Here is a 23,229-nt window from a genome sequence, read left to right as displayed (position 1 = left end):
CAAACATACACAACCAGTGGTCCTTGAGGGGGTTCCAGGTGGTTGGAATTCCAACACTGACGGGAGGCCTCCATGCCAAATCACGTCAAAGACTCCTACTATTACTAGAGAGAGTGCAGATTTTATTCTCTTTCTATACGTATTCCCTGAATCTGCATCCAGCATACGCCTGAACCCTCTCAGACTGTCAACTTGAGTTAAGTGAAGTGGGTTCCAACTTCCAGGTGGTCCCCAGACAGTGGCCTTGTGGTTAGAGTGTCCGCCCTGAAACTGGGAGGTCGGGGTTCGATACCAAATGGGACTCAATGCTTCCCTGCTTTGCACTCAGCATCAAAGGGTTGGATTGGGGGGTCAAATCAACTAATCAAATGATTCCCGAGTGCGGCACAGCTGCAGCTCACCGCTCCTTGGCTGCAGCTCACTGCTCCTTGGCTGCAGCTCACCGCTCCTTGGCTGCAGCTCACCGCTCCTTGGCTGCAGCTCACCGCTCCTTGGCTGCAGCTCACCGCTCCTTGGCTGCAGCTCACCGCTCCTTGGCTGCAGCTCACCGCTCCTTGGCTGCAGCTCACCGCTCCTTGGCTGCAGCTCACCGCTCCTTGGATGCAGCTCACCGCTCCTTGGCTGCAGCTCACCGCTCCTTGGCTGCGGCTCACCGCTCCTTGGCTGCAGCTCACCGCTCCTTGGCTGTGGCTCACCGCTCCAAGAGATGGGTCAAATGCGGAGAACAAATTTCACTGCGGTAACGTGTGACAAATCGTACGACTTTGACTTTATTTTTTACTTTGATCTAAATCATGGAGAGTTGGTAACCAAATGGACCCTTATACTGTAGATCTTTAACTCTCGAGAGTGTAAAATTAAACCAAATGGCCCATTTGGTTTAATTTTACACTCTCATTCAAGAGTGACATTAATGTTAAACATCTGCATTACTTAATTCACAAGAAGTCTACACAATTCAAAAGTAGAATAATTGTTATTTTGATCGACGTTATCTACTCCTAATGTTACCATATCAATACAGCATGACATTGTGGGGCAAAATCTTATCCAACAACAGACAAAAACTAAATATTCCTTAGTTTTTGGGTCTGAGAGGCTAAATCTCATGAAATGGTGGTCCGTGCATGGCTCAAATACTGAATAAATAATGGGCCTTGATATGAAAAAGGTTGAAGACTAGACTATCTCTGGTGCACCCTCTGTGTAGTGTGTGTGTATACTCTGCTCCTCTTCCGACTGCCTTGCTGCTGGCTGGAGATGAAGCTCATATTATTATCGATTTTCCACACATGCTCCATCCTGAGGTGGGGGTGAATTGAGGCGGATAGTGAGTTTGCGTGGACACACAATCGGTGCATTTTAGACGGCAAATGCCAACCAAGGTCCTGATGAGGACTCAGGGCTGCTAGGCTGCACCACCACGTGTAGCCGGCCCAGTTATTCAGCAGTTATTCAGGGTGTCTCGACACTGGATCTCCTATAATGAGGCTTTAAATGGGCCTGATCTTTAAATGTGGGGAGATAATTGCAGGCATGGGCTGAAGGCGCTGCCTTTTTATTTCCTCGTCGGATCATTTATTGCTTCGTTCTTTACGATTCCCCCCTTCCCTCTCAGTACCTTCCTCAACATGTTCTTGTCATCTCTTAAATGTATCTTACTCAGCCTAGAGGGAATTGATTTTTATTCTCTAAGGTCTGTTGATCGGTTTGCCTGTCTGTCTGTCTGTCTGTCTGTCTGTCTGTCTGTCTGTCTGTCTGTCTGTCTGTCTGTCTGTCTGTCTGTCTGTCTGTCTGTCTGTCTGTCTGTCTGTCTCAAAATATTGAGTCAAAACACAATTTGGATTCCTTCCGTATTTATCTTTCGGATGTGAGTCTGTTGATTTGCAGGCATTTTGCATTCTTTCCACTCGTATTTCTCATGCCATTTGCCAACGCGGTCCTAGACTTTCAGGCCTGAAGCGATGAGTCTGTGGTGAGGGAGTGAGTCATTGAAGTGAAGCACTCTCACACCCAGGAGCCACAGTATGTCAGTGGCTGTCTGAGAGAGGCCTGGCTGCTTCATCAACCAGAATGCTATGGTTGATTTGTTGAATTCTTAATGAATTCTATTGTTTGTGTCCTTGGGGCAAGTCACTGTATTGCTTGGCTTCAGGAGCTAGTCGTTTCCTTGTGAGGTGAGGGAGAAGACAGGCATGAGGATACGTTTTTTTTTTTAAATCATCTCATAAATAATTTGCTAAACGATGAAGACCAAGGATGAGTTGGAGGGTTTATATCTCCAATATCTGCCGGGACCACCTCGGGATCCCTCAGAATGAAGTTACTAATGTTGCTCTGGAGAGGGAAGTCTAGAGCTCTCTGGTGGAGCTGTTGCCCCTGTGAACTGTCAAACGGATAAGCGGTTGAAGATGGATGGATGGATAGATAGTACAAAAAAAAGGCCAAAGGCTTGTTTTGTGGTCCAGAAACATTCAAACATCGAGAAAACGACAAACAACGACATGAATCACATCGCTCTGTTGCATTCACACCAGGCATGATGACATTTTTAGCTTCAAGGCTATATTTTGACATCAAAGCGAGCTGGGGGTGTTTGATCGCAAAACCAGCACTGGTTTGATTTCTCAAACTTGTTTTTATAACCATGCTTACTGCTTACTGTTAATGTATTGGGGTTGATATTTTTGTAAATGTTGCATTGTTTGGATGGTTGATAATTGTGTTTGTCAACAGCTACTGTTTTTTGGGATGTTCTTCAGAATTTAGGCCTTATTTTTGCACCACAGAATATTGTCTTATGCAGTTTGTGAACTCATTCATTTTTGGACCGCATGTCACAGAACGTACAAAACAGGCATTTTAAGTGTAAATAAGCAAGAAATGTATGTAAAATACTGAGTGTAGAAAGTTCTCTTCCATTGGGTCCCATTTGTACCCATTTGTAACGGTCTATTTGGACCTGTACTGTATGTACAGTGTACAGTACAGTACACCCTCCGAGTTAAAATAACACTGAGGATTTCACTTCAAAAACAGTAACCTGCTGGGAAAAACACAGGATTACTGCAATTACTGTGTGAACAGTAAATCAACTAGACTTTATACGATGTTGTGTAATGACAGTTTTCATATTTAATGACTATCGCAGGAACTCATTTAAAACACCAAATGGAAATACCTCCGAGACAAATCTAGAAAGGGGGGTAGAGAACTAAAAGAGAAGTGGAGCAGCCTGGGGAACGTCAGATGAAAAGGCAATAGAAGTAGTGTATACTGTATGGTGGAAGGATAGACCACATCAAACCATCTAACAGCGACAACCAGAGACTCTAGCTGTTCCTGCTGGTTCCTCCTGGACTCCATTTCTACAAGACAGATCCAGGACTATCACCATTACAAATTTGACGATTAGTTGTCACACAAATAATTGTGATTAAAGATTGAATTGTGTTTTTGCGCAATCACAAATTGCACGGGGCGGACATGACAAATGGCTTAACCCATTTTGACCTGAGATCAGATTCTATGAGCTTGTAGATCTGCTATTTTTCAATAGCTAAAGCATCTTCTTTCGTGTATCATCAGATGGCCAACTCAGTGTCATGCTAAAGCATAACATAATGCTAACACCAAAAGGGGTTCCCGCCCAAAATGGGTTAAAGATTTAATTGTGTTTTTGCGTTGTATTGTATTGTATTTCTGTTTGCCTTTTAGGCTTCGTAATCACAAATTGCACGGGGCGGACATGACAAATGGCTTAAATATAAAAAAAGAAATCACTAAGACATTTAATCATTTTTAATAATGTTTTTGTTTCCTTTACAAAGAAATTACAAAAGAACACGTCACTTGTAAGCTTGTAGATCTGCTATTCAGATATTTTTGAAAAATGTTGGAAAATGTATGGATATTTTCCAACATGGAAACGATTGACGATAATATCGTCAATCGTTTGAGATCATTTGAGATAATAACAATTCTTTTTTGCATATTATGCCTAACAGAAGGGCACCGGCCTACTTGGGAACGATGCAAGTTGGGAACCATGAAAATCGGGAATGCATATCCCCCACCCTAGTATGCAATACCTGTTATATTCATTGACATTGCACCTGTTTTAACCGTCTGTCTGTGTCCCTTTTGTGCCCATACATGGAGCTCTCTGTATCTGCCTGTCAGCCCTTTATTACCCATACACAGTATGGAGCTCTCTCTATCTGTCTGTCTGCCTGTATCCCTTTATTACCCATACACAGTATGGAGCTCTCTCTATCTGTCTGTCTGCCTGTATCCCTTTATTACCCATACACAGTATGGAGCTCTCTCTATCTGTCTGTCTGCCTGTATCCCTTTATTACCCATACACAGTATGGAGCTCTCTCTGTCTGTCTGTCTGTCTGCCTGTCTGCCCTTTATTACCCATACACAGTATGGAGCTCTCTCTGTCTGTCTGTCTGTCTGCCTGTCTGCCCTTTATTACCCATACACAGTATGAAGCTCTCTCTGTCTGTCTGTCTGCCTGTCTGCCCTTTATTACCCATACACAGTATGGAGCTCTCTCTATCTGTCTGTCTGCCTGTATCCCTTTATTACCCATACACAGTATGGAGCTCTCGCTATCTGTCTGTATCCCTTTATTACCCATACACAGTATGGAGCTCTCTCTGTCTGTCTGTCTGCCTGTATCCCTTTATTACCCATACACAGTATGGAGCTCTCTCTATCTGTCTGTCTGCCTGTATCCCTTTATTACCCATACACAGTATGGAGCTCTCTCTGTCTGTCTGTCTGCCTGTATCCCTTTATTACCCATACACAGTATGGAGCTCTCGCTATCTGTCTGTATCCCTTTATTACCCATACACAGTATGGAGCTCTCTCTATCTGCCTGTCCTTTATTACCCATACACAGTATGGAGCTCTCTCTATCTGTCTGTCCTTGTCCCGTTTATGCCCTGCATGCGTTCACGATTTCAGATACTTTGTTCAAAACGGGGCACTCCTGCAGTCTTTGGAAGCACGCAAGCGCACACGCACGAACACACACACACACACAGTAAGTGTGCATGGGTAGCACATAGACACGCACACACACACACGCACGCACACAACCACATGAAGTGGTGATATGCTCTATATACGATGGAATATGACCTTTGTTTTGACATTTATTTGTAAGCTGTTACCAACATTGGGGAGGTTTAGTAACAACACACTGACATTTTGATAGTTATGTCCATTACTTCCCTCTCCTGTACAACTCAAAACAGAGCAGTACATCTAGCCTTTGTGAGCACTTTGGGATACATGTGAAGTGTACATGAGTGTACATGAAGTGCAAGGAACATCACAAACCAGAGCCATAGCCCTTTGCATGTCTATGTCTTTGAATACAAACGGGTGTCTTTCCTCACTACCTTTAAAGCAGTGCATGGATATTATATACACTCCAGTGATCAGCTGCTTCTCATTCTTGTCATGTGCATGTTCAGACACTCCAGACACTGAAAACAATGCAGTTAATTAAAAGTAGAGAAGTGCTCTGGCTCCCCAGCAAAATACTTTAAGCCAACAACTACAGTATGCTTTGGGATGGATGGGTGGTGTACTTCTATACGTGGCAATAGCTACAGTAGGTAGGCGGTGAATGAGATTCAAGCTTGGATTTGCATTTTGCAGACGAGCATGACTAGTGACCAACAGACCATTAATGTTCAATCTGTCTTTCTCGTCTACCGAGCATTACGGAAATGCAGTTATATATAACGGCAAATATTGTTCGGCACAAAGCGTGCATGTGCTCAACTTCCGCAGAAAAACACTGTAATGTACCCATGCACCTATACTGTGTGTGTGTGTGTGCGTGTGTGCGCATGCGCTCTTGCTTCACTCCACATCCGAGTGAAGTAGAGAGAGTCAAGCAGATAAATATCCCCTTTAGCCTGCAGCACAATACAAGTCAATTATGTTAGATATTTGCTAACCTCTTTTCGTTCTCCCTCAGCGTCTTCTTTATTCATCTTGATCTCTAACTCTTCCCCTGCTTTGTATTTTTACCATACTGTAGCTCCCTCACTACTATACAGTATATACACCAACCCCATCTCACCCAAACACCGTGAAATAATCCATACATACACTACTAGAAAACCATAAAATCCATACATATTCCACTGAAATCCTCCCCATAGACCGCGACCGCGAGGGGTGCCGTCTCAATACCGCACACACGCACGCACAAATACATTGGGCTACAACGACGAGCATTAGACACATACAGTAGCATGTGTATGTCATCCCTGCTTCTCGCCACTGCGTGGCAGGAGGCCATGCAGGTAGAATATGAATAGAGGTATACTGTAGCTATAATCAGTCATTTATAATCACTCACACAGATGGTCTACTACACTCATTGCAAACACACCAATAGGAGGTCTGTATTCGTGCATGTGTGTTTCCGTGTGTGTCCACGTGCATGGATCGGGGCGAGAAGCGCAGTAGGCTGTTTATGAGCTCTTCACGGGGGGTATATTGAGATCAACAGGAGCGCTAATATAACCAATATGCTCGCACATACATACTGCATGATTAACTTTATATCTTCTTTATTCAGTGCTTTATTAATAATGTATTATTATTAGTTTTTCCATTGTACATTTTAAAGTAAAACTTTAAATCTCAGACATTTATTATAAAACATTATAATAAATATGAACACATTATTGGAGGTACTGTACTAAGTTAACCCACGTACTGGCAGAGTGTGCACAAGACATGTGGCGCTGATGGGTCCAGTGGTGTGTGAGATGAACTCTGCACACAGTGCAGAGCTAACCTGGCGTCACTAGGCTTTCCCCCTCGGAGGAAAGCCTGCTCTGTGTGAACCGGTCTGGAGCGGATTATATCGTTACGTCATGTTGTAGTCAACTGTGTTGTAGTCATCAGGCAGGAACCATCATCGGGAACTTCCTTTCCCTCAAACCGGAAGAATAACAATAAAAGCTCTCGTAGCCTGCAGCTTTTATTGAGGGAAAAGGAAGTTCCAGATTGATGGTTCCTGCCTGATGACTACAAACAATGACTACAACATGACGTAACGATAATCTTCCGCTCCCGACCGGATCATTAACCCGAAAAGGAATGCTGCCCAGGCTAGTACAGACCAAGGAAATGAGGACCGGAGGTGAAGACCGTACGATGGACTCCATGTAGCTCCCTGGAAGGAAAGAAACATGCGCAATGAGCTATATGCAGCCAACACTTCTTCTTTTACTCCACTACATTTATTTGACAGCTGTACAATTTGTAGATTTTGATTATTATTACAAAACATACATTAACCACTTCAGCCCTATAGACATTTCAGCCATTTGAAACTAGACGATCTACACACTCACAACTTGTTGTGAGCTTGTAGATCGGCTATTTTCATAAGATGTTTATACATTTGAAAACTTGAAATAGGATATTCTGCATAATGAGCACTTTTACTTTTGATGCCAATACTTTTCTACTTTTACTCAAGTACATTTTTAATTCCAGACATTTACTTGTGACATAATATGTCTATATTGATACTTTTATAAATAATGTGAGGATATTTTTTCCACCACTGGTGAGATTATCTCTGCACTCAGTACAGACCAACCCTCTCATAAGCTCCTATAGGCTAGCCTCCTGTGAAGCCGCGCACACTGTTAAAAACTAGAGACCAGTGAGTGAGGAAAAGTACTCACAATTTGTACTTGAGTAAAAGTATCAATACTGCAATATAGAAATACTCTGTTGCAAGTAAAAGACTGGAATTCAAAATTTACTTGAGTAAAAAACGTATTGGCATCCAAAAGTAAAAGCACTCATTTTGCAGAATGTCCCATTTCAAGTTTTCAAATGCATAAAAATCTTTTGAAAATAGCAGATCCACAATGTGACGCATCACTCCTCATTGGTGTCAGCCAGAAAATAGCAGCCATGTGAGAATGAGACACCAATAGTTTAATAGTTTCAAGAAAGACGCAGGAGCGCAAAGCACCAACGAGCTGGCCAGATGTATGGAGAACATTCCCTTGGGTCGTCTGCGTATGTCTTATTGAGTACTGTTGACACTCATGTCTAGTCCCTTTCACCATATTGCCTAGGATAAAACGTAAGGGGTGTAGAGAATGAACAAAAGGGCTCCAGAAGTCTCTACAGTCCCTTAGAAACTTTGGGTGATTGGTGGATAACTGACTGAGCTCCCATATGGCAGGTGCATGGGTCCAAACAACCCTTCCTTTACACACAATAACTACATTTAGTTTGGTAATTACTACACAGTATTACTGTGCACCTCACAAGAGACTCAGGAATGTACCGACCCATCAATGCCACAATAGACCACCATGAGAGGTCTGTAGCATACGGTATAGCAAGTTAGGCTTTAGCTTAGGCCCTAGGTCATAAAAGAGCATAACAAACATGGCCTTGGTCTGTTATATTAGACTATAAGACACTCCTCCAACCATTTAACTAGTGTAGTGAAACATGTGGCTCATTATCTGTTAAACAGCTTGTTAAAGCTGGATTGTCAGCCCTGAGAGTCCCTTTCATTGCCTGCGTTTAAAAAGGTAGCGTATCAATAAGTGGAGCGTTGATAATAGGGCTGTGTTTCATGACTCCAATATATTGTAGAAAGAAGGGAAGCGTTCTACGCCAGCCTTGTTCCATTGATGCACCTGGGAGGCAAACAGGAGAAGTTCACTGGTCTGCATTGAAGTTGATTGTGAGCCGGGTGGACAAGCGTATGTCCAAACAATATATTTTTGGACGATTGTAACCTTGGGGAGATAATCGGTTCGGAGACCTATCACATTTTGTTTTCTGATCTCTATAATGGGCACACTCTATACTTTTATTGAGGTATCTAAAGAGCACGAAGGTTTCTGGCTGGGCAGTACTATATGCGCTATTATCATTTAAGTTTGGGTGGGAACCCCTTTTGGTGTTAGCATTATGTTATGATTTAACATCTACAAGCTCATAGCGCGCCACTCGGTGGCGCGCTATGAGGTTGTAGATCTGCTATTTTAGAAAAATCGAAGAATGACTGACATAGAAACAAAGCTTTCTCAGAAAACTGTCAGGATGTAGAATTATTTTTTTGAATCTGATCTCAGGTCAAAATGGGTTAAGAATTGGTTGATAGGCTATCAGCAATTGACAGTATCACGATAACGTGCGTGCGTGCGTCGAATCAACACTTTCTGTGAAGCCCCTGTATATAAAGTATTAAAGGACCATTTTATCATGATTATTAGTGAGGACATATTATATGAAGATAGATTGAAAAGTGGTGGAGGGGAAAGGAACTGGTTGTTCCTTCCACACGCTACGTCCAATTAATCAGGGAAACTTCTTTCCGCGTATTTTCACCGGTGAAAAGAAGCGGCTTGGAACTCCTCATGCATTGATGAAAGTATGAGGTCAGTCCGTTGAAAAAATGGGTTACAAAATCATGGGATAAAAAAGCATTAAATATTCTGCTTATAGCATGGTTATAGTTATGAGCACTTAATCATATTCATAATGATATACAACAATAGCCATAATAACGCATTATAAAGCACTTTATCTTGTGCAGCACAATAGACATGATAGAGGTGTTACCTATTTCCATTATCAGCATATCACCAGGCAGAACAACCTAGTATCTCCATCTTTCAACTTTTCTTTTGTAATCTAATGCCACTGCACTGTCATACACAAGTAGCAAAGCTGATGGATGACATTACATCTGCATTGTGACATACGTTTTTACATCTGCTATATTTAGCTATTTAAGTGTTTAGGTTTAAGTGTTGGTTTCATACATATGTAACCAATCGATGAGGAGTATTAACTCGAGCTTTTGGCTAATATAGCGGTTTCGGATGTTATCAGGCGATTTAATACCCCTATCAAGACCATGCAATGGAGCCAGCATGGACATTTCCTACATATTGACGTTGTCCGACTACTAACCCTGTTTCTAACTCTAATCCTAACCTCAGTCTTCACCCACCACGTAAGTAAACAGAAAGCAAAGTTGTTGTATTGCGCAGTTTCACAATGTTTTCGGTGCCGTGTCCGACCTCCCATTGTTCCGAAATTACTAACCCTATAAGCACGGGAGCAGCGCATGTTCGCCAACCAGCAGCGCATGTTCGACAACCAGCAGCGCATGTTCGCCAACCAGCCGTGTATGTTCGACAACCTTAGCGCATGTTCGACAACCAGCAGCGCATGTTCGCCAACCAGCAGCGCATGTTCGCCAACCAGCAGCGCATGTTCACCAAATGTTCGAAAAGCTTTCCGCATGTTCGGACTAACGGGACTTCGGTTCTATGGGCAGTCCCCATGTTTTCGGTTCGCCGGCAGTAATTTCACTTCCGCGTTTCCTAGTCGCCTAGTCGCGGTAGGCAGTATGTGGAAATGTCCATACTGCTCCATTGCATGGTCTGATAAGAAACATATGGTGATTAGGGGTTGATAACATTTGAAGACGGTGGATAATATAAATATATACACTGGATCACAGGTTTGTTTTTCAGTTCTCTTCAAAGTAACAGTTTTGGACATATACATTTTCTGTCCGACAGCAATGATATCCCTTCCTTCCTGTGTGTGAAACGTAGTATCTGTCACTGTTTGCAGAATAATCATCAGACCTGGCTCAGCATCGAAGGAGTGCAGGGTAAGCACACACGGCACACACACACACACACACACACACACACACACACACACACACGGTTCCATTTAGTGTCTGTTCAACTCTTACACAAGGACACCCTTTCATCATTTAAATTCATCATGTCCATGTCCTATAGATACACTGTGGTCCAAGGGTTGCATTATAGTCAACTAATATGCACGCACGCACGCGTGCACGCACACGCGCACTCTCTTTCTCTCTCTCTCCTAGATGTGACATGGATTTTGGAATTAAAATTGTTTCCAGGTTTTCTCGCACCTTGTTATTATGGGTGGACCCCATAGCCAATCACAGCAGTCAGCTAAATGACTGGTAATGGTTAATGCATGCAGTTACAACTGAAAATGGCCTGTCAGAACAAACACACCCGAGAAAGATGGACTGTGTAAACATCAGCAGGTGGGTTTAATAGATACTCAACCAATACTGAACCAAAAATGACTAAACCTTATTATTTTCTCTTGAAATGTAAGGACGAGTACAATTTGCGTTCCTCAGCTCTATTGCTGTACAGGAGAGGGAGAGAGAGGGGGGGGAGATAGAGAGAGAGAGAGAGAGAGAGAGATAATGAGGGCTTCTATTCAGTTCAGCAGCTGATCAATGTTTAAAAGTGCTTCTCCAGATGGGCATGGTGGCTCAGTCGGTAACGTTGTCACCTCACCGTTAGAAAGGATTCCCTCCGGGGACACTGTGGCCGCTGGGGGTGAGTTCTCTCCCCCACATGATCAGCTATGTCCACGGCCCTGGGGGGCCTTTCGAAAGGTCTTTCTGTGTGTCGTTTGCATGTTCTCCCCGTGTCCCCTAGGGTAGGTATACAGTAGATACCCTCACAAAAAACATGCAGTAATCCTGGTCTCTAAACGACCTTCCCCTGGCCAGCCGCCATGCCTGATGGAGGGGAAAAGGAACCGGTTGGAATAACGTGTTCCTTTCACTCGCTACGTCCTACCGGGCAAACTCAGGTGATAAGAAGTGGCCTGCTCACTCCTCATGCAAGTGTGAGCTCAGTTCGGGGCTCTCCCCAAGTTGGCAGAGGGAGAGTAGTGCCAAGGATTATACAGCTTTGGCAATTTGCACCGGGTGAACGAATGGGTTACAAAATCGTGGGATAAAAAAGGGCTTCTTCATACCTCCTACCTCCTCATGCAAAAGTAAAACGTCTTCCTCTGATTATCTATTTCCGTGTACGTTCTAACTCACAGTCCTCTCTTGTTTCTACCACCTCTCGCCTGTTTCCACTGCGTCCTGTTTGCCTTTTCATGTTGAAAAACATGAAAAGGTCCTTTGTGTCTGCATTGGATACAGTTTTCAGTATTGTGAGTCACTTGAATGTTAAACTTGTTAAATGTTTTGTTTTGTGCATTGTACTGCTATTGCCGCCGTGGGTGAGTCATTGCAATGCTTAATGGAATCGGCTTCAATCGGTCTATTTCAGGAACTCATTTTACTCCATAAATGTTCCACGATTCACCGTGATTGATAGGGCGTCGAGTGTGTAGGAGGAAGAGAGGAGGTTTCTGTTTGTTTCTGTTTGTCATACAAAAGGATGAGAAACATATGAGAAGCAGTTAAAGCACAGCTAAATCTTATTGTTAATGTAACTATTTATTTGTATCTCTTGAGAGCCTACAGATGTACCCACTCAGAGTTAATCATGTAAGAGAACCGATTTGAACTCTTCATGGAGTTGATTAAAATCGCAATGACACAGTTGTCATACTCTTATAATCAACACATGACTTTGTACATTAGGTTTCTTAAAAAGGGCTTGACATTACTTTACTTTATTTGTTTATTTAGTCGGGACAGTGTATATTGATGAACATTACATAAAAAATGCAGTGTAAATAGACATGTAGTCAATAGTTAATACATGCTGAATGCACGGATACTATTATGCACATATGCTGAGGGAGAGCGAGTGCGTTTTCCGGCAGCTGCATCCGCCGTGGAGTCGCCACCACTTGCTGAAAACACCCGCGGCAGCGTTTCTCGGTGGCATCAGTCCGACACCCTACCCCAGAGACCCTAACCTTAACCTCACAGGGAAGCCACAGCTGTGTTGTTCTTGCTTACTGTAAATCGCTCTGGATTAAGAGCGACTGCTAAATGCCTTAAATTGTAAATTGCCGCGGAACAGAGCGGCAGTGGAGTGTCATGATCCCCCAGAGCCCCGGCAGCGCCGCGTCTGATTGCCGGTGCCGGAGAATGCACTCGCTCCTTCTGGATAGGCTGGATATGCCGTTAAAGGCTAACCAACCGATTCGACTGTTATCAATAGACAAGACCGCAGTGATCACTTAGGATCAGTACGATTGTTTTCGACGAGTATGGGCATGCTCTGCCGACTGATAAAAAAAAAAGACAGGATTAAGGTTGGCGGACATGCGTTAATATTAGGACCGCGCTGCGACATGCTTGCGGTTAAGTTTAGGGGAGGGTATGGCTTGTCATTTTCAGTAGGCTCCCAGCATGTCCAGTAGACCTGACTAGACGTGACTTAACGTGTCAATCGCAGCCAGTAGGCTCCAGACGAGCCGATCGGCTGGATAAGATCGGCTTAACACTTACAGCACGTAGGACGCCTGAGAACGTCATAGGATACCGAACGTAGAGTTCTAAGGACGTCTGAGGACGTCCTAGCGACATCCCAGCGATGCGGGGCGAGATATTAATATTCAGAGTTTTTCCTATATATTTTTTTGGCATTTCGCTTTTCGCTTGCCGTATGCTAACGCTCAGTGCAACTATTAGCTTATTATTGACTCCCACGTTAGCGAGACGGAAAGAATGACTCGTAGCTCCTAATCCAGGGCGCTCTCCGTGGTGATGAATAGAGCGATATGCTGGCGCTTATTTTCTGCTCCTCATCCGTCTCTCCCGCAAAATATGAACGCTTTTTGGAGCGTAAAACAATATATTAAGATGATCGGGGATGTTGAGGTCACTTTGTAAAGTCAACTTTTTTAGGAAAGTGTTTCCGGTTCATGGCTTTCAAAGTAAAAGCGATCAGACACCTCCGGTATTCTATAGCCTATATTTTGAAGGCAGTCGGCGTACTCAATGTGTTAATAAGTAACCTACTGGGAATTATCGGTAGATTTTCGGTCGAAACGGCTGGGCTAACAACACACACAGCCAATCATCACATCCTCACATTCCGTGCTACAAACACAAAGCTGTGCATAGGAGGGGTTAGCGCCCCTCAAAAAGGGCTCTACACTCAATGCAGTATTGGTGAGTTTATTGTTTACGATACTGATGTGTCTGGTGATGTTCTAATTCTTTGTGGGTTAGAGTGGTGGTAAAAATGTGAAGATAAATAATAAAAACATAAACCTCCATGCATTTCAGAATCATTGTGAATGGAGCGAAAGGATTTTGGTACCTCCCTAATCTGAGTGGAAGGCAGATTAGGGAAGGCGGGAAAGGATTTTCTTGAGGCAATGCGTTCCACAGATTAGGGATCACCCAAAGCATGCGGATTGACCTGGAAGGCCCCCTCAACCGTAAATTATACACGTCTTTATGCGACGCCCAGGCGCCAGGCAATAAATGGAGTGATACTGGTGAGTGGTGATGGTGGTGGTGGTGGTGAGGGGAAAGAAGGGGAGGGGGAGACCACCCCATTTGAAACTGCAATGGGATTTGGTTTCTTTTTCCCACAACGCCCCCCACCCTCCCCGCCCTCCCACAACACCCCCCACCTTCCCCACCCTCCCTCGCTTGTCCTCAATCCTCTGCCCTCACTCTCTTTCGACCTTTCCAGGCGGCCGACTTTGTCTTCCAGATGAGATCATAGACTCTCAAGGGCACTCTGGGCAGAGGAAAGGAGAGACCAGTAGAGAGAGAGAGAGAGAGACATGGAAAAGGAAGTGAAGTGAGTGGAAAGGACAAAGGATGGAGGCAGTCTGCCAGGGTGAGGTGAAGGGAGTGAGAGTAAAGTTTACAAACCAAACAAATGGAAAGGTGAGGGAGAAAGAGAGGGAGTTGGGTGGTGTGATGGAGGCTCCGTTATTTGCTTTTTCACTTCACTGGCGTTTTGAGTGTTGGTTCTAAATGAAAGAAATGAAAAGGCATATGAGATGAGAAGTACTTGCGCATCTGGCTTTCAATTCAAGCATGCAGGCACTCGTGGCAAGTGGCTTTTTGTGAGCCTTTTAGAAGGAACGGGGAGATAGGAGTCTGTTTGATGAGGAAAAAGCAGATTGTCCAGGGGACTGCAACACTGATATTTTCACAAATTGGTACCACCTAAAGTATATTTTTTTAGATTTTTTGTATTCCTAGTCTATAGTTCATATTTTGGTATGATAACTATTCCAATTCAGTAGCTTAATGACAGTTATCACTGTCTAAACAAACCTACCCTCATATGAAACCATGGTGTCTGAATTATTTCTATGACCTCTAATACTTTTTGGAAATCAATGGTCTTATAAACAGTTGACCTTAACCCTTTTACTGCTGCCATTTATTGAGAAATTAGGACCTAATTCATGCCAGCATTTTTTTAATTTGAGCTCTTATTTTGAAAAGCCACATTTTGCCTCAACCGGAAGTGAGCTTATCCCTGCCAGCTTTACGTTGCCAAGACAACCTTTGTTTACATGATCGAATCATGCCGGTACATTTTAGCACTCCACAACGTCGGCTCGTGCCGTCAAAGAAACGCTGTTTTGACCAAAAATGCCATCTGGGACAAGGAATAGGAGATACAGGCGATTGAAAGAAACGGATAGAATGGATTCTTATGGCGACGGTGAATTAATATGAACGATCCACTGCAGTGCTAACAACACTGCTAGCTAACCGGCTAACGTGAGTAGCATTATGGCTTGATCAATCATAAGCACTATAAAAGAGCAATTGCCGAAGGGCTTCGGCAATGGCAGCAAGCGTTAATATCAAATTAATGCTTCAATTGCCGAAGGGCTTCGGCAATGGCAGGAAGACGGTTAAGGTAATTTCACCAGTAGAATACATTTTTGTAAATTTTGTCATTGTGCAATTGAACACATTAAGTGGATATATTTTCACGATAAATACAAATACAGTTACAGTTACTGTATATATTTGAACAAAAAAACAAAAAAAAGTATAAAACATGTGGATATATGTAAAACATAATAGTGGACATATGTCTGTGACCTATTGACAAATGTGCACATGCCGGCCCAACCGTTTGCGAGATTAGCACAGACACACTGCTACACGCTGTAGTTGTAATAGCCCGACGTCCCAATAATCCGACATTACTAACCCTACCGCCAACCCTAACTTAACCCTCACCGCACGCAGAAGCCCCGGGTGAGTCTTAATGGCGAATTCCAGACCAGCATAGCATCTATCATGCATGGAAGGAAGCATGAGGTCAGTCCGCTGCCCCCCCCAGGTTGGCAGAGGAAGTGTAGAGCCCAGAATTACATTAGATAATTGACACTGGGTGAAAAAATGGGTTTCAAAATCATGGGATAAAAAACAAAAAATCTACAAAGTAGCCAGTAACTAGTTTTCAAATTCATGTTGTGGAGTAAAAGTACAAAATTTGCCTCTGAGATGTAGTAGAGTAGAAGTAAAAGATTGGAAAAATTGGAAATACTCAAGTAAAGTAAAGTACTTAAGTACAGTACTTAAATACAGTACTTAAGTATAAGTTACTTTCCACCACTGAGAATAGTGAAGCTGCAGGTTTCACTGTCACACCTCAAACTGCGTGTGGAAACCTCTTATCAGGCTGAAGATATGACGCATCATGCCAGCTCCAGTGGCCTTGTGGTTAGAGTGTCCGCCCTGAGACTGGGAGGTCGGGGTTCAATCCCCGACCCGAGTCATACCAAAGACTCTAAAAAGGGGACCCAGTGCCTCCCTGCTTGGCACTCAGCCTCAAGGGTTGGATTGGGGGTAGGTCCCTGGGACATACTAGCGTCATGTCCACGGCGCTACAGGAACATGAGATACCGCCGAGATTCTGCCGAGCCATGATAGCCTGGCTAATAAGCCAAACTCAAATCACACTGTCGTGTGGTATTTGAGTCTGGAGATGCTGTGTATCGATCTTGTTTCCCGGGTGGGGCGGGTTCAAACATTTTCTCTTTGACGCAATTGGTCAGAGCTACTGTCAGTCAAAGGTGTCAAGCATTGAATGTCACTGTACCAAAGCCCGCCCATATTGCATACCGTGTCCCAATTGGCCACACCAGTTCTCTGGTGTAGGAAATGGGCGTACAATTGAGCCTCTCCAGACCGTAATCCGCCGGCAGGCAATTTTCTTTTGCCAACGGCTGTTTCGGTCTGGCTTATTAGCCAGGCTAGAGCCATGAGGCCCTATGGCCTCATGGCTCGGTAAGGCTTACTACTGATGCATCATCTGACGACGGTTCCACAGAGAGAGAGAGAGAGAGAGAGAGAGAGATAGACGGCAGTAGGAAATAGAGAGGGGATTCACTCTTCAGCATATTGAGTGTCCATCCGACTGTGAAATTACCAGATAGAAATCAGGGGGCCCTGACATCCATCGTATGTTTTAATATTAGTCCCTGCCTTCATTTGGATCCAGTCACGCACACACAAACACACACAGACTGTCCTCAGCCCTGACCACTTCAACCATCTACAGTCGTGCACAGAGAGGCGAGGACGCAACTTTGTATTCTTGCCTCGTTCCCTATACACTCGGGCTGCAATAACCTTTGTTTTCCAATTTGTCAGTTGTGATATAAAAACGGCCCGTCTCAATCTAATAAAAGCTGTGTGACGGAATGTTGATTGCGGATCGCATTTTGCCTTCCAGGGTGGAAAATAACCCCTTATTAAATATTAATCCTTTGTCTATATAGGCTACTTGGACTTCAGCCTTCAGTGGTCTGAGCATATGCAGCAATTTATGAGACGTCCAGAGGAGAAACCCTTTTATTGTTTATGTACTGTGCTGTTAAGGTCAAGGAGGAAAACAACGCTCACAAGCACAAACAGCAATATTATGTTCTGGACACCGACACATTGCAGACTGTATCGTTGTCTCTGTCTAATTCTATGTTGTGTTTGGAAATAAAGTCACTGTATATAACAGGACAATAAGTCAAATATTACAGTAAGTCAATAGATCAGATTTTCAATTTCTTTCTAGTTCAGCTGGGAAAACAGGACAGTCACAGGATTACAATGCTTTGTTAACCTGTTTAAGAAAACTGAGATCCTGGTGACCTAAACGAGGTGCTATGCTATGAGTTTGTAGGTCTGCTATTTTTGAAGAATCGTAAAAACGTGTGCAAATCTTTCACAGCGTAAACATTTTTAACTCGTATCTTTGCTTCTGGGGGGGGGGGGGGGGGGTTAGCTTTATAGTTTATTGTCATTCACCAGATACATAAAATGCATAAGAGAACGAAATGTCGTTTCACTGGCTTTTAGTATGCTAGTTAAAAGAGAGCTAAAATACTATTAAAATCTAAAATCTAAAATCCACTTCCACATCATTAGTTCATAGAGAGACAGATATTGCACAACAGGAGTCCTTATAGCAGCATATAGGGGGAAAAGGTTAGGGGACATTGCACTTGTTCAAAAGTCTAATGGCTTGGGGGGAAAAAGCTCTTGGAAAATCTTGCTGTTTTACTTCCAATGCTTCGATACCTTCTGCCAGAAGGCAACAGAGTGAACAGTCCCTGGTGTGTGTGGGTGGGGTCATTCCTGATGTTGTTGGCCCTAGACAGACGGCGGTTGTGGGCAGTGTCCTTGATGGAAGGCAGTGATGTCCCGATGATTTTCTCCGCTGTCCTCACTACTCTCTGTACTGTTTTCCAGTCTGCTTCATTTGATTGGGGTCACAGCCAATTACATATTATTTTGGAGCTCCTTGACATGAAATAGTTTGAGAACCACTGATGTAGAAACATAGGCTTTTCAGAAAACTGATTTTGAAGACATTTGTAGAATCAGCCTCAGGTCTTAATGGGTTAGACTCTAACCCAGCCATCCAGCCAGCCACACACATAGTGCTCAGACCCAGCCAGCCAGCAAGCCACACACATAGTGCTCAGACCCAGCCAGCCACACACATAGCTCCGTAAGGGAGTGGTTGCACCACTCAAAAAATCTTCAAAAAACTGGAGATTGGAGAACCTGATTTCGACATGATCTGATGCAGGACAATGTCACTATGACCGAAAGAGAAGATGGGTCTGGCCACATTCATTCACCCCATAATCTCAGTGGAAATTGGGGAATATGTTGACAATAGTCGACAGCTCTGCCGATTAATAATCGATTAATTGAACCCACCCCCCATATTAATCAATATCAGATAAAACTTATAAGATTTTATATTATGCACATGCCATGGTCACATAACCATTATATGTTGAGTGCATGCTTTTTTTTTTTTATGTTCTGTTTATTCATTTTTAGTTTTTTACAAATATAGAAGTAAATTGAGGAATAAAAATATGTTGAGTGCATGCTTTGATGGTTACAGTTTTATAATCAGTTTTGAAGATGAGTAAACCTTTGTGGAGATCTTCTCAGTTCTCATTGTATGCTAGTTACTGCCATTCAGGATGGAAAATAAAATCCATTTGGATTTGGGGAGAAGTAGTTTCATAAGGGGCTGGTATGAAGTACTTGATATAAAGAGAACATGTTCAGTTCACTAGTCTACACTCTACTCTACACCTGCCTTCATTTCATCTGATTGTCTGGCAGGCACTTAACAAGCGATCGTTAACTGTGTCTGTTAGAGAGAGGGGCAGAGAAGAGTGGCTTTGCTCAACTTGATTTATACTCTGATTTATACTCTTGATTTATTCCACTCTGATGAAGGTACATGTTCGATATATCATGCAGCCTTACTTATTAGCCTATATTTATAAAATTTTGAGGCAGGCGGGCCGCATAAGACGACGTCTTATGCGGCCCGCGGATCACCAGTTTGACACCCCTGGGTTAGAGTATAGCTTAGAGTATATATGAATACAGACGGCACCGGATTTATCCTCCCATCCACTTGCATTAAGTTGCTCAAAAGCACATGAGGCGATTTCACTCCTCCTTCCGGGTAGGAACAGAGTGCATTCTGGGATGGTTTGGACCCAAACACATGAACGCACTGCCGTTGACTATCATTGCACACATCCGGGTGCCGTCTCTATTCATATATACTCTAAAGTTAAAAGTCTACCTAGACTATAATCTGAAGCAAAACTACCAAGGCTTTGCTGAATTAATGACCAAGTAAAACTATACCTTTTGATTTATTGTTGTGGTATGTACGTGGTAAATAACTTTGAGCAATGTTTCTTGGCTGATCCTTACATTTTATGTAATCTGAGGAAGCATTGAGTAATAAAAATATGTTTTAACCATTAATCTTACAGGTTGTAGCTACAACATAAAGTGTGACGTCAGTGTTAAAGTGCTCTGTACTTGTCCAGTGTTGTATTGAACACTAATAAAACGTAATAGCATTTCAGTCACATAACGGCAGCAAGATCCATCCTACACATAAAGTTATACTTTATTGATCGCCAAAGGGTAAATGCATACTCACGCATGCACACACGCACGTGCGTGCGCACACACACACTTATGAACATCTGACAGAGTTCATTCGAGGCTCGCTGCATCTGTATTGGGTCTCATCTGCTTTGGATACTAGCTTTTCATTGTATTTCAGCATCATCAACTCATACATATCGTAGAACACAGAATAACAATTTTACCCCAGCAGTCTTTACAGGTTTATTTTTCACTGCTTCCGCAGGCCAGGTATCATTTAAAGGGTAAGACCACTTTCTTAGAGGTTTGGGTTGTTTTCTTACCTTATTATGAGCAAACTATTACATTCCATGAGTTATTTCGCTCCGTTGTGTTGTTTATTAGCAATTTAAGAAATAAAAAATAGGGTCCATTGACTTCCATTGTAGCGGGGAAACAGCTCTCAAAGTCACTCTTTTAGCACATAAACGAACGCAACAAAAGCTGATTCTGACAGTTTATGACATCAGGAAAACTAATGCGGTTTTATTTTTAATAAAGAAATGAGCGACTATTTTTATTTCTTTAATTGCTAATAAACAACACAACGGAGCGAAATAACTCATGGAATGGAATAGTTTGCCCATAATAAGGTAAGAAAACAACCCAAACCTCTCAAAAAGTGGTCTTACCCTTTAATGCTGGCCAGCTTACACTCTGTAATGTAGAACTACTCTGTTACACAAGTAAAGGTCCGGAATTCAAAATGTACTTGAGTAAAAGTACAAAAGTATTTGTATCAAAATATACACTTAAAGTACCAAAAGTACAAATTACTCAGTATGCATAATGTCCCGTTTCAAGTTTTCAAATGTATACAAATCTTTTGAAAATAGCAGATCTACACATTGTGAGCTTGTAGATCGGCTATTTTCAATAGGCTGACATGTATATAAGGCTGAATTGGTCATTGTATATAAGTAGTAACTAAAGTTCTCAAGTACAATGTAGTGGAGTAAAAGTACAATATTTGCCTCTGAGATGTAGTGGAGTAGAAGTAAAAGTACTTGTAGACTGGAAATACTCACGAACTTAGCACTGTGCTCAAAGACGTCGTGGTTAAACCCCGGCTCTGGAAGCATGTGTACCCCTGCTGGGCTATGGGATGGAGTCCTGCGAGAGCCTTCTCTCCTTTGCCTCTCTTTCCCACGGTCTGACTCAACACCCCCAAAACAAGATCAAAAGGGGAATTGGCTGCCCATTCTAGTCTTCAAGGAAAACAGAAAACATCTCTATCCTTATACAATATGCAGTACAGATGCAACTTAGGGATGACTTCACAGATGTTTTGTTTTTTCGGTAAGGGACACGTAACGTCACCTCAAAACATCGAGGCACACCTGTCTGTATTCACTGCAAAAGCATTATACAAATGAAAATATATAGCAGCTATTCCCGATACCACAATTTCTGTGTTAGCCGATACCGATACCAAAGAATAATATTTATAATAATACAAAAAGAAAAAATATCTTATTTTGAAGTCCACCGACCGGGAATAGTGTTTATAGCTATCTAGCTACAGTATATATCTTGTGTTATGTTTATAGTAGATTCCCGAATCCTCACTCAAATGTGCACTTGCAGTTTGGGCAACTCCAAAGCAAACTCCACATGCCCCAACATTTTATTTACCTGCTATAGTGTCAACCCCTTACCCCTGTCTCGGATAGGTGGTTAGACTGGCATATTCGCCGATACCAATATGAACCGACTGTCACGGTCCGTGACATGTTATGTTTTCTTGTGTACCTTTTATTTTGTAGTATTGTTTTGTGCCATCTTACCCTGTAGTTCTGTACCTGCCTTGTCTAACCTGTGTTGTGATCAGTCTTTGTTTTCCACCTGTGTCCTCTTAGTCCCCCAGCCAATCCCTGTCTTGATTTTGAGTTTTGTTCACCTGTGTCTAGTTATCCCATGTCTATAAGTATGCCCTTGTGTTTTCAGTTCTTTGTTGGTTCGTAAATTGTTGTCAGTGTATTCTAGCTCCTCGTGGTTCCTTGTATATTTCCTAGTCCCAGTGTTTTTCCTTGCTCCTAGTTATCCCTAGTTTCCTCGTGTTTCCTGTGTTTTGTTCCTGTACCTGGTTTTTGGTTAATAAACCACCGTGCACTCGACCTGCCTTGTGTCTGCCTCATCCTCTGCCATTGTCCTGCGCTTGGGTCCTACACACCTCTGACTCTGATCGTGACAAATCTGGGACGGAATAAGGCTTGAGAACCACCAGCACCCAGTCTACCTGGGAGTGACCTTAGACCGTACCCTCAGCTACAAAGAGCACATCCAGAAGACGAGAGCCAAGGTGTCCACCAGGAACAACCTCCTGCGCCAACTAACAAACTCAAAGTGGGGAGCTCACCCAAGCACGCTGCGCACAACGGCACTAGCCCTGTGCTTTTCCACCGCTGAATATGCCTGCCCTGCATGGTATAAATCAAGTCACGCACACAAACTAGACCCCATCCTCAACGAGACCTGCAGGATAATGACTGGGTGCATCAAAACAACCCCCATACCCTGCCTCTACGCTCTCTCTGGAATTGCCCCCCCTGACATCCGCAGAGCCGTCACCGCCAAAGCCGAGCGCACAAAGCAGGCCCATGACAACCGGCACTCACTGCACGAACACTCTGCCCCCCAAAAACGGCTCAGGTCCAGAAGCAGCTTCCTGGATACCACTGCAGAACTGGAGACCACACCATCTGTCGCCAGGACCACGGAGTGGCACAACCAGTGGAACGGCATGGGTAGCCGGACAGCCCAGTGGACAGAGAGAGGCATCACCCCAGAGGAATGTCTTGCGACTGGCCATGACCAACCTTGGGCCGCCTGGTAGGCCCTGAACCGTCTGCGGGTCGGCGAAGGACGCTGCAAGGCATCCATGAAAAAATGGAATATAACTTTTTCTGATGCATGCGTGTGTGGCGAACCACAAACAATGGACCACATCATGATGTGTA

General features: G+C 43.3%; 1 protein-coding gene across 1 annotated transcript in view; it reads right to left on the bottom strand.

Annotated features, from left to right (window-relative positions):
- The window catches only part of LOC310864006 (high choriolytic enzyme 1-like), a gene marked incomplete at both ends in the record, with an annotated part of 115,222 nt that extends 93,871 nt beyond the window's left edge, over window positions 1–21,351 (bottom strand). The window contains one exon of the mRNA XM_083772539.1: window positions 21,298–21,351. Within this exon, the coding sequence (XP_083628665.1) occupies window positions 21,298–21,351 (54 nt within the window). The remainder of the gene's footprint in view (window positions 1–21,297) is intronic.
- Window positions 21,352–23,229: the final 1,878 nt, after the last annotated feature.

Source organism: Protomyctophum parallelum (genome assembly GCF_964188405.1).
Source record: "Protomyctophum parallelum genome assembly, chromosome: 9".
NCBI lineage: Eukaryota > Metazoa > Chordata > Actinopteri > Myctophiformes > Myctophidae > Protomyctophum > Protomyctophum parallelum.
The sequence above is the reverse complement of the archived record's forward strand: the minus strand, read 5'-3'. Positions and strand labels throughout refer to the sequence as shown.